Source organism: Carcharhinus amblyrhynchos, chromosome 11 (genome assembly GCF_965287045.1).
Source record: "Carcharhinus amblyrhynchos chromosome 11, sCarAmb.v2.hapA, whole genome shotgun sequence".
Lineage (NCBI taxonomy): Eukaryota > Metazoa > Chordata > Chondrichthyes > Carcharhiniformes > Carcharhinidae > Carcharhinus > Carcharhinus amblyrhynchos.
The window spans coordinates 6,065,605-6,078,027 of NC_137334.1; the positions used below are offsets into that span (position 1 = coordinate 6,065,605).

The window sequence follows — 12,423 nt, forward strand, 5'->3', positions numbered from 1 at the left end:
CATTGAAGATATTTGAGGAGCAGCCTTCTCTGGTTAGTTTATTTGCCCAGCATCATTCATGACTGGATGCTGGAAGACTGCAGAGCTGTCGTCTGATCTGCTAGTTGTGGGATATTTAGATCAGGCATCCTATGTTGTAGCTTCTCCAGATTAGCATCTCTGTTTTAGGTATGCCTGCTGCTGCTCCTACATGCTCTTCCACCCTCCTTATTCAACCAGTGTTGGTCCACTGGTTTGATGGTAGTGGTAGAGGTTGGATATGTCTGGCCGTTGGGTTATACATTGTGGTTGAGTGCAATTTTGCTGCTGCTGAGATCGCATAGTGCTGAATGGATGCTCAGTTTTGAATTGCTTGGCACAGTGACAGTGCCAGACAAATTGATGGAGAATTTTGAAACCATTGATTGCTTTCACTTTTACCACCATTGTGTGCAGAATCCAGGTAATTAACGCTCATTGCATAATATCCTGCATCTCTTTCCCAAAATCTTTGATCTGTGCATTTCCTAGGTCTTGTACAATGGGAATCTATGCACTCCTTTTCTCTTGTGCTAATGGGAACAGTTCTCCCTTCTTTATCTTGTCCAAATCTGCCGTAATCTTGTACACTTCTGTCAAACCTTCCCTCAATCTTCTCTGCCCCAAGAACAACCCCGATTTTTCTAACCTAACCTTGAACTAAAATCCCCCATTCCTAGAACCATTCTGGCAAATTTCCTTCGCAACTTTTATAATAAAATTCTTCAGAGGGTATAAGATAAATATAAATGGCTTCCAAGAAGGCCATATGGCCCATCATGTCTGAATAACCCAGACCCTTACATCCTTCCTGAAGCGCGGCAATTAAAATTGGACGTAGTACTCCAGCTGGGGCCTAATCAGAGTTTTGCAAAGGCTCAGCATAACTTTCCATTATTCTCGATATCCATATTTATGAAGGCCAAGATCCCCGCCCACCCCCGGCTGTGCTAACCGCTCTCTCAATATGTCTTTTCACCTTCAAAGGTCAATGCATGTGCACCCCCACATCGTTCCGTTCCTGCACACTCTTTATGATTGTCCCATTGAGTCTATGCTGCTTCCCCCTATGCCTTCTGGACATTGATGTCCCCTATCCAGAGTATGTTCTGTGCTACCTTCTTCATCCTTCCAAGTGTTGTTCAACATGCGGGATGAGAAATGCTGATTCACCTGCTGAGGGAGGGCAGTAGGTAATCATTAGCAAGCTTCCTTGCCCATGTTCGACCTGATGCCGTGGGGGTCAGGGTATTGTTGAGAATTCCCAGGGCCTCTCTTTTTGTACTGCACATCACTGTACCATCAACTGTGCTGGATCTGTCCTCATGGTGGCACTGGACATACGCAGGAATGATGATGGATGAGTCTGGGGCATTAGCTGTGATGCATGATTTGGTGAGAATGACTGTCAGGCTGTTGCTTCACTAATCTGTAGCTCTCCCAATTTTGGGACAAGTACCCAGATGTTAAAGGAGAGGACTTTGAGCAGGGGGTATATTTTTCTTTTCTGATGCCTTGTGTTGATCACCTGATTCGTATTTTCTGAGTGACAGACTTGCAGAAGATATTTAAAACTCAACCACACTGCAGGCCTCAGACCTTCTGAGAATACTGTTCTTTCAGTACTCGCCTCTTGTGTATCTCACTTCCTTCGCTCAAGCATTTGCGGTTGTGTCTTCAGTCAGCCCTGAGTTTTGGAATTCTTTCCCTAACCTCTCCATCTCTCCATCCTCCCTTTTAAGATGCTACTTAAAAATAATCTCCTTGACCAAAGTGGTGCTCATTCACTTGGTTCAGTATCAATTTTTGTCTGATTATGGTTCTGTGAAGCTGTTTGCAATGTTTTACTGCATTGCATATTATTGTAACACTCAGTGAGGTATTTAACTCATTTTGTATTTAAATCATTTTATTTCCACAGTTTTCACTCAGCATCTCCCCCAAACTCAGGAAGCCATGGCCATTAGTATTAGCCTGGCGCAGACCAAGTTTGGACCTTCTTTGGTAGTCCATAAGATAATAAGAAATGGAAACAGGAGTAGGCTATTCAGGCCTGCTCATTTACTAAGATCATGGCTGGTTTAACACTCACTAACTCCGCTTTCCTGTCTTATCTTCATAACCCTTAATTCCTCGACTGATTAAAAAAACTTATCGATCTCAGTCTTGGAAATGTTCAAGGACTTGGCCTCCACGGTTTCCTGGGGTAAAGATTTTCACAGATTCGTAGAATCCCCACAGTGCAGAAGGAAGCCATTCGACCCATTGAGTCTGCACCAACTCGCCAAAAGAGCATCCCATCCAGGTCCCTGCCCTATCCCTCTGACCTCATGCATCCACCATGGCTAAACCAGCTAAGGCACTCTTCCTCACTCACCACTCTTTCTCAAATCCGTGATGTTATCCACCCGTACTCAGGATGGGAGAGGAATCTCCCAGCCAGTGAGTATGGGAAGCATTCAGGGAGTGGTTCTGCCATATATATTATGCACCACCTACGGAAAGCTGTTTCATAGAATCTCAGATCATCAGAGTGCAGAAGAAGGCTATTTGGCCTGTCATGCCTGCATTTAGTCCTCCAAACAAGCATCATGACTTGGTGCCGTTCCCCTCCCTTTTCCCCATATCCTTGCACATTTACTATTCAAATAATCATCTAATTCCCTTTTGAATGCCTCGATTGAACCTGCTTCCACCACGCTTCCAGGCAGAGCATTCCAGGCCCAAATCACTTGTTGTCCAAATTTCACCAGCATCGTCTTCCAGATCACCATTAGAAGATGAGCAATAATCCCTGTCTGATCTGTTTCAGCATTACGTATCTCAGCAAAAGTTTTACTTCAACGGTTGTATTCTTGTCACTAAACTGTTTGCTTGTACTAACAGATTAATTCCAATTTGAAATTGCAATGTAAAACTTTCTTTTACATTTCAAGATTTGCGATACTGTCATAAATTCTGGAGAAAAGCTAGGCAGCCGAAAACGGATCCCCAAAAGTCCGTTAATGTACGAGTGGTATCAGGAGAATTACATTGGAGCAGCTCATGGTTTAGCTGGAATCTATTATTTCCTGATGCAGGTACGCAGTTAATTTCGATCTTCAAGTGACTCTGAAAATGTGGAATTTTTACTTTATATTGTCGTTTTCAATCAACTCAAATGTGACAACAACAGTGGAAGCCATCTCTAACACGTAAATCTCAACATCCTATCCAACATCAAACTGCAATAGTAAACCCAGAATCCTGCCAGCTATCACCTTCTATGGGTTGTCCACCAGTTGTTTGCATTTGATTTATCTTTATTTCTGATTTAGTAGACTTCTATGTTGAATTTGGATTACAAATTCGGTCCAGAGAAAGTAATTAAGTGCGCTATTTCATTAGTGCCAGAGAAACCAAATAGTACAAGTTTAGTCAAGTTGTGACTAATTTATACAGTGAAATTCTCCCATGCCCCTGTTGGTGGTATCAACGGTGGGTAGCAGGGAGAGAATTCAACAGGAGGTACAAGAATCAGCTTCTCGCAGGCATAAATTTACAGAGAGACCTTCTGCTGATGCCCACCATGGTGGATCGGGAAACCCACTGTAGGTCAGCATGAAACTGGTTTGCAGCTTGTTAATGGATTGCAAATGAGGACCCAACCGGGATGGGGCCTGATTGGAGAGTATTGAGCCTATGGAATTTGCGACCACAGAAAACAGCTGGGGGGATCATTGTGGGCAGGACCAGTGGAAAATCCCACCCGAGGTCAGTGGACCTTTACATGGCTCCATTCCCCCCGCCCACCCACCCATTACAATTCCCATGACGGACAGGAGGGGAAAATTTACACCCCCCCCCCCCCCCCCCCCCCCCCCCGTATGTTTTTAAGAAGTAGTTAGATATTGCACTTGGAATGAACGGGATTGAAGGATTGAATCAGGCTATTGAGTTGGATGATCAGCCATGACCATAATGAGTGGTGGGGCAAGCTCAAAGGGCCGAATGGCCTCCTTCTCCTATTTCCTATGTTTAAGCTTCACCCCATGCCCTATCCTCCACTATGGTAGTGGGAAAATACACTGCTCCAGAACACATCTGGAGCAACATGGTATGCAAAAGTCAGGCTTTATCTTTAGGGCATTTCTGAGTCATGGACATCTGAGGAGAAGCTGATTTTGGAGACCTACAGCAATTGGCTTCCGGAGAAACCCATGGTGAATGTACCTTCATGCACATGGCGCCTCTGCAAAGCAGCCCTCGAAAGGTGGGAGGTCTTTATTTACTCAAAACTTTAGATGATTGGGATCTTCCTTTTCTAAAGCTATGCTGGCAGCCAATTACTTGCTTATTAAACAAGTAAAGGTTCAGCTATCTAATTTTTTTGGCAAAGTCCAAAATTGTACCTAGATTGCGATTCACTCTTGAGTTTATTTTGTTCTTTTATTTGAGCAACAAAATTCTTATTCTCTCTTTTTATCTTTTATCTTTAGCCACAGTTTGGGATTGAACAAGATGTAATGCTCAGGCTTGTGAAACCCAGTGTGGACTATGTTTGTCAGCTGAAGTTTTCATCAGGAAATTATCCTCCGTGTATAGGCGAAGCCAGAGATAACCTAGTTCATTGGTGTCATGGGTCACCTGGTGTTATTTACATGCTCATTCAAGCTTATAAGGTACACTTACTGATGTGTGTATGTTATGTGTGTGTGTGTGTGTGGCAAGTATTATAATCTAGAGAAGAGATAGCAGAGGCACAATTACACATTGAGGCAATGCACAGCACAAATTCACTTGGATTCTGCCTGATCTGCAGCAATAGAAATGAGCAGAAAACCTTGAAAAACGAGGACTGTTTTTATTGGGAAAAGGATTAAGGGGTGAGCTGATAAGTTTCAAAAGGATTGAAAGAGTAGATGAACTATTTGTAATAATTGGGGAGGAGGCAGAGAGCTGACAGCGTGGCGGCACAGTGGTTAGCACTGCTGCCACACAGTACCAGGGACTCGGGTTCGATTCTGATCTTGGGTGACTGTGTGGAGTTTGCACATACTCCCTGTGTCTGCGTGGGTTTCCTCCGGGTGCTCCAGTTTCTTCCCACATCCAAAGATGTGTGGGTTAGATTGCTTGGCCATGCTAAGTTGCCCCTTGATGTCAGGGGGACCAGCAGGGTAAATACGGGCTACGAGGATAGGGCTTGGGTGGGATTGTTGTCAGTCCAGGCTCAATGGGCCGAATGGCCTCTTGCGTAGGGATTCAATGAGGAAGTTCGGGGAAGGTTGGGGAGGGAGGGAGGCAACAAACAGGAGGGTTTATAGGCCGCATTTGCTTTTAGTATACTCACTAATGACGCTATTGAAGAACTATATACCAACCTCTCTAAAATGAAAATGTGCTATTAGAATGCAGTTTAAATGGGGGACACCTGTACTGGACCTATGCACTGCTAGTAATAAGCTGAAATCTGCTATTCACTCATTAACAAGTAAAGATGCCATTGCACTGGAACTATTCAGCTTTCTGTGAAGTACAATCAGGTGTTTGTGAAGTTTTCATATTATATCCATGGCCTAGTGATAAATCACTTTCAGTGCCCTACTTTGACTGTTGAAATGTACAGACCATAAGACAAAATAAGAGGTACTTGAAATAGCAAGAGCGGAAGTGACATCCAGAATAGACAGGTATCAGTATTTCAGACACTCTATCAGAGCTGAAAAGCTACAGAGATCTCTTTTAGAGAGCAAAGAGCAGCAGCAGCGAGCAGAAAGACAGGTCAATCTAGGTGTAGTTGAAAGACGAATGTCACAAAATGGTTGCCGGTGAGATACAGTGGATGTGTTAGGATGGCACCTGTATTTACCCTGTTAATCCCGCTGACATTAAGGGGCAACTCAGCATGGCCAATCAATCTAACCCACGCATCTTTGGATGCGGGAAGAAATTGGAGCACCCGGAGGAAACCCACGCAGACACAGGGATATGTGCAAACTTCATACCATCACCCCAAAGCAGAATCAAACCCAGGTCCCTGGTGTTGTGTGGCGGCAGTGTTAATCACTGTGCCACCATGCTGTCAGCTCTCTGCGCCCTCCCCAATTATTACAACAAGTCAAACTATGTCACATTCCATAACAAAAGATCTCCTTTAGGAGCAGCTACAAGCAGCATTATTTGATTTTAACCTTCCGTAGAATCCTACAGTGTGGTCAGCTCATTGGGTCTGCACCAACCACAATCCCACCTAGGCCTTGTCCCCATAACCCCATGTATTTATCCTAGCTAGTCCCCCGGAGACTAAAGGACAATTTAGCACAGCCAATCCACCTAACCCACGCATCTTTGGATTGTGGGAGGAAACCGGAGCACCCAGAATAAACCCATGCAGACATGGGGAGAATGTGCAAACTCCACACCCGAGCTGGGAATTGAGCCCGGGTCCCTGGTGCTGTGAGGCAGCAGTGCTAACTGTTGTGCCACCCTAAAATTTGTGCTATCAGTACATGGTTTTTTTTCAGCCTGCGTGATTAATTAGTAGGAACAAATGAAGTGCATATTGTAACACGTTGCTGTATATTGTAGACAATTTTCCTACTGTTGGCACCAACATTTGCTTAAAAAAAAAGCCTCCTGACTTTTAAATTCAGTCACAGGATGTGTGAGTCACTTGCGAGGGCAAACTTTATTGCCCATCTCAAATTATCTTTGATAAAGTAGTGGTTAGCCACAATTTTGAATGCAACTGAATGGCTTGCTAGAGTCACTAAACCATATCAGTAATAGGTTTACAGTCATACACATTGATGTTGACCTGGGGACACCTATAGGGCAGACCTGGTACGGCCAGCAGATTTCAGTGAACCAGATGTTATTTTGGCGATCCAGTAGCTTCATGGTCACGATTACTGATGATAGTTTTTAATTCCAGATTGCACTGAATTTAAATTCTGCAGCTCCAGTGATGGGATTTGAACTCAGGAATCTGGATCATTAGTCCAGGCTTCTGGATTGCCAATTCAGAGAAATAAATTTGCTCATGGAATCTGCCAGAAGCAACCAGGATCTGAGCTGCCGGCTGGAGAGCTGGCACGACCTGGACGTCACCTCTTTTTGGCAAGGCGTGCCACGTTTTGTGCCACTCAGCCACTTAACAGCTTGTTGGCCTGTCCCCTGAGGTCAAGACTGAATTGGAAATCCCACCAGTTGAGAGCTGTTGGCCAATCAATGGCCAGCATTAGGGAGACAGAGACTGCTGCCAGTGCCACAGCTGCCCAAGGCCTTGAATCAAGGGGGGACCCAGATACAGGGGAGTGATGGCAGAAGGGGAGGGACATTGAGCTACGTCAGGGAAGCGGGGCAGGGGGAGTTGACAGCAAGGCTTTCAGCAGGCCTCCCCTAGTCGATACCAGATTCCGTCAATCAGGCACCAGTTGTTTCCTCCTCCTCCTCCTTTCTCCCCCCCCCCCCAAAACTGGGACCTGTAAGCATATACACACCAGGGTTGTTTGCCATGCTTACAGCACAGCGAGCAATCCACCTATCACTGGGTTAATGGCAGCAATGATGGGATGAGGCTCTTAAATGAGCATAAAGGCCTTTAGTTGGTAGTACGGTTGAAGGCCATTAATAGACTTCATCTTTGTAGAGGCAGGAAGGTAGTGCCCCCTACCTTAATACATATCTCACTACAGCTTTAAAAAGTTTGAGATATTGACAAAACCCTCATTGCAGCACTAATGATGACAATATTGAATCACACTACATCATTCAAGCAACAGTTCCGTGAAGAAAATTCTTCTGATAATGATCCAATTCTCTTTTGAAGGCCTTGATTGAATGCTCCTCCACCACACTCAGACCAAGCATTCCAGGTCCTAATTATTCGCTGTATCGAAAATTGTTTCCTCATCTTGCCGATGTTTCTTTTGCCAGTCACCTTAAATTGGTGTCCTTTGGTTCGTAACCTTCTTCCAACAGGAACTGTTTCTCTCCATTTATTCTGTCCAGCCCCTCATAATTAAAGAAACAAATGATCAAAGTCAACAATATCTCGCAGCACTGCCTTAAAAATGAATGTCGAAACAAGACAAAGACCCATTCTGACCCATCATTCTGAGCACTTGTGACATGTCCAATAGTCTCTTCAAAATTAAGCATCAAGATGGCAAACCAATAATAAAATAAATTGGACTTTAACAATTTAAGCAAGATAATTACAATAATTCATGTTTGGAGTTGACTGGGCTTTTTGATGAGGTTGGGGGGTGTATTTCTTTTATTAATTTGCGGGACATGGACGTCACTGGCTGGCCAGCGTTTATTGCCCATCCCTCATTGCCCAAGGCTCTGGAGTCGCATGCAGGCCAGACCAGGTAAGAATGGCAGATTTCCTTCCCTAAAGGACATTAGTTAACCAGATGTGTTTTTCTGACAATCGCCAATGTTTTCATGGTCAACTGTAGATTCTTAATTCCAAATTTTTTTTATTGAATTCAAATTTCACAATCTGCCGTGGTGGGATTTGAATCCAGGTCCTCAGAACAGCTGAGTTTCTGGATTAATAACCTAGTGATAATACCAATAAGCCATCACCTCCCTTGATATTGTGATACATAAGACCCTCCGGATGGACCAGAGGATCATTTCCTGTTCATCATGGTTGTATGTTTTCACAATAATCAGGACAGTTGGAAAGGTACTATTATAGATAGAGCTGTCCGAATATCTGAAGGAAATCCTCGGGACTATTAAAAGAACTGAGATGCTTAATTTCCCACACTGTAATTGTCACCAGCCTTCGATCAAGTCCATGTGCCATTCTTTAATCTGTCCTTTATGTTGGCAATAGATTTTCAGGGAGGAAAAATATCTAAAAGATGCATCGGATTGTACAGATGTGATTTGGCACAGAGGGCTGTTAAAGAAAGGATACGGACTGTGCCATGGGCCTGCTGGGAATGCTTATGGATTTCTAGCCATGTACAATCTTACTCAAGACAAGAAGTATCTGTACAGAGCTTGCAAGGTACGTGATACTGTCAATGTATTTGGTGAGAAAACCTTATTAGCAAACCACATTTTATTGTTAAAGAAAATGTATTTTCAATAATAATATATTGATGCTCAGCCCAGTGTGAACCATATTGGAATTGGACATGGGTTAAATCTTTTGTCATTGCTTTTACCGTCCAATCTATGTAGTCCTGAGCTTTGAGCTGACACACTTTAGGCTGCATTCCAGATGCAAAACTTGACAGTGAAAACTGGGAATAAAAGGCTGACATTTTTCTGCAAGAGGAAAAGAGCCACTCAAACCCATGACCCTCCAGGTGCCGATGATAGAGGATGGGGATCGAGTTACCTGGTGTTTCTACCAGTCATAGAGCACTTCTGATATAGGGAGGTATAAATTAGGAAGAGATCCTCTGGCATAGAAAGGTTAGAAGTCTCACAACACCAGGTTAAAGTCCAACAGCAACTTGGTGTTGTGAGACTTCTTACTGTGTTTACCCCAGTCCAACGCCAGCATCTCCACATCATAAAAAGATTAACCAGTGAAAGGCGTGTGGTCTGTTCTAATAGCATTTAAATGGCTCTACTTTTAATTGAGTCTGGACTGTTTGCCTGCACACTTTAATAAAAGTGCTGAAGTCTGAATAATGTGCTACAATCCAAATGATTTGGCACAGCACATCCTCCACACATCTTGTGTAACTCTGCATTGTGTGAATTGCAGAGTTACTACAGTTTTCCTAATTAATTTTCCACTCCTCTCTGGCCACAGGAGAGGTGCTGGAGGACTGGAGGATAGCCAATGTGGTACCATTATTCAAGAAGAGAGCAAGGGATAAACCAGGAATCTCCAGGCCAGTCTATCTAACCTCAATGGTGGGGAAATTATTGGAACAAATTCTGAGCAACAGAATGACTCTGCATTTGGAGAGGGTCAGGGATTAATCAGGAACGGTCAGCACGGTTTTATTAAGGGGAGGTCATGTCGAACTTGATTGAATTTTTTAGAGGTGACCAGGTGTGTAGATGAGGGCAATGCATTTGACATGGTGTACTTGGATTTCAGCAAGGTGAGGTCCTGATGGGAGACTGATAGTGAAGGAAAGAGCCCACGGGATCCAAGGAAATTTGGCAAATTGGATCCAGAATTGGCCGAGTGGCAGGTAGCAGAAGGTGATGGTCAAAGGGTGTTTTTCAGACTAGAACACTGTGTCCAGTGGGGTCCCATGGGGATCATTGTTAGGGCCCTTGCTGTTTGTGGTTTATATAAATGATTTAGATTTAAATGTTGCGGGGTTGATCAGTAAGGTCACAGATGATAAAATTTGTGGGGTGGTAAATAATGAGGAGGGTACCCTTAGATTACAGGAGGATGTAGACGGACTGGTCAGATAGGCTGATCAGTGGAAAATGGAATTCAGTCTGGATAAGAATGACGTGATGTACTTGGGCAGGACAAACTAAACAAGGGAACACATGATGAACAGCAGAACCCTTGGAAGTACGAGGATCATGGGGACCTTGGTGTGCATGTACAGGTGGATATAGTGGTTAAGACAGCATATGGTATATTTGCCTTTATTAGCCGAGGCGCAGAGTTTAAGAGCAGAGAGGTTATGCTGGAACAATGTAAAACATTGGTTAGGCCACAGCTAGAATATAGTGTGCAGTTCTGGAATCCACATTACAGGAGGGATGTGATTGTACTGGAAAGGGTGTAGCTGAGATTTATCAGGATGGTGCCTGGGCTGGAGATCTTTAGATAAGAAGAGAGATTGGATAAATGGGTTGTTTTCCTTGGAGTAGAGGAGACTGAGGGGGGACGTGATTGAGATGTATAAAATTAAGGGACATATATAGACAAGAAGAAACTTTTCCCCTTGGACAGATCAGTGACTAGGGGGCATAGGTTTAAGGTAAAGAGCAGACGGTTTAGAGGGGTTGTGAGAAAAAGCGTTTTCCACCCAGAGGGTGGTGGGAGTCTGGAACTCACTGCCTAAAAGGGCGGTGGAGGCAGAGACTCACAACATTTAGACGTATTTAGATGTGTACTTGAAATGCCAAGGCATACAAGGCTATGGACCAAGTGCAAGAAAATGAGCTTAGAATAGTTGGGTTGTTTGTCTTTGCTGCAGGGGCATTGGGCCGAAGGGCCTTTTTTATGCTGTATACATTTGTGACTCTATTGCTGAAGGGGTGAGAAAGCTGGTACCTGAGTGATAACAGATGAGTTCCAGAACTGTCACTGATCCTAATGTTAAATGAGATGGTATCTAACTCAAGGGTAAGTATTGTGAATGGTACAAGTTTCCCTCTGATTCCTTTAGTTCTTACTTAAATCTCTTGGGCTTTTTAAGATTAATATGCCCCTTGGAGCTCTGAAGCATATTTTTACTGATGATATTTGTCTTTAAGTTTGCAGAGTGGTGCTTTGACTATGGGAAGCATGGCTGTAGAACACCAGACACTCCTTTCTCTCTCTTTGAAGGTAATTAACATTTAAAATCACTTAAAATAGAATTAAGATAAAAGCAAAATATTGCAGATGCTGGAATCTGAAACAAAAATAGAAATGCTGGAAAATCTCAGCAGGTCTGACAGCATCTGAGACCGCAAGGATCTACAAAAGGTCGTGAATGAAGCCCAATCCATCACACAAACCAGCCTCCCATCCATTGACTCCGAATACACCTCCCGCTGCCTCAACAAAGCAGCCAGCATAATTAAGGCCCCCACGCACCCTGGACATTCTCTCTCTTTCACCTTCTTCCTTCAGGAAAGAGGTACAAAAGTCTGTGGTCACGTACCAACCAACTCAAGAACAGCTTCTTTCCTGCTGCTGTCAAATTTTTGAATGGACTTACCTTGCATTAAGTTGATCTTTCTCTACATCCTAGATATGACTGTAACACTACATCCTGCACTCTCTCGTTTCCTTCTCTATGAACAATATATTTTGTCTGTTTGGCCCGCATTTCAGATCTGACTTTTGGTCCCGTTCTCAGGCACCCCCATACACACTCTGCCTCCAAAAATATCAGCGATTCCAAATCGCGCTGCAGAAGCCCGTGGGCGGGGCTTAATGTCCCAAAATCCTGCAGCTCCGATCGGCGCCTCCAACTGCACATGTGCAGAAAAGATAGAATGCGGCTCCCCTGCTGCATCACTCCCAGGCTGGATAATGCCTTCCCCCAGCCCCTCACAGATATTGTCCCACTCCAATAACATTACTGACCCCCTTATCTCCCACCTCTTCCCACTACCCAGACCAATCATGGGCCCCTCCCACTGATCTCAGGCAGAGTGGCAGTGGATCCTCCCTTCCCCCTCAATGATCTCAGGCAGAGTGGTAGCAGACCCAAATTGGACTTTTGTGGAGCAGGTCTGTTTCACATCGATTCTGTATCG

General features: G+C 44.1%; 1 protein-coding gene across 1 annotated transcript in view; it reads left to right on the forward strand.

Moving 5' to 3' along the window:
- The window catches only part of lancl1 (LanC antibiotic synthetase component C-like 1 (bacterial)), a 36,896-nt gene that overhangs the window by 15,331 nt on the left and 9,142 nt on the right, over positions 1 to 12,423 (forward strand). The window contains exons 5-8 of the mRNA XM_080198495.1: positions 2,955 to 3,098; positions 4,497 to 4,679; positions 8,852 to 9,028; positions 11,431 to 11,503. Coding sequence (XP_080054621.1) covers positions 2,955 to 3,098; positions 4,497 to 4,679; positions 8,852 to 9,028; positions 11,431 to 11,503 — 577 coding nt within the window. The remainder of the gene's footprint in view (positions 1 to 2,954; positions 3,099 to 4,496; positions 4,680 to 8,851; positions 9,029 to 11,430; positions 11,504 to 12,423) is intronic.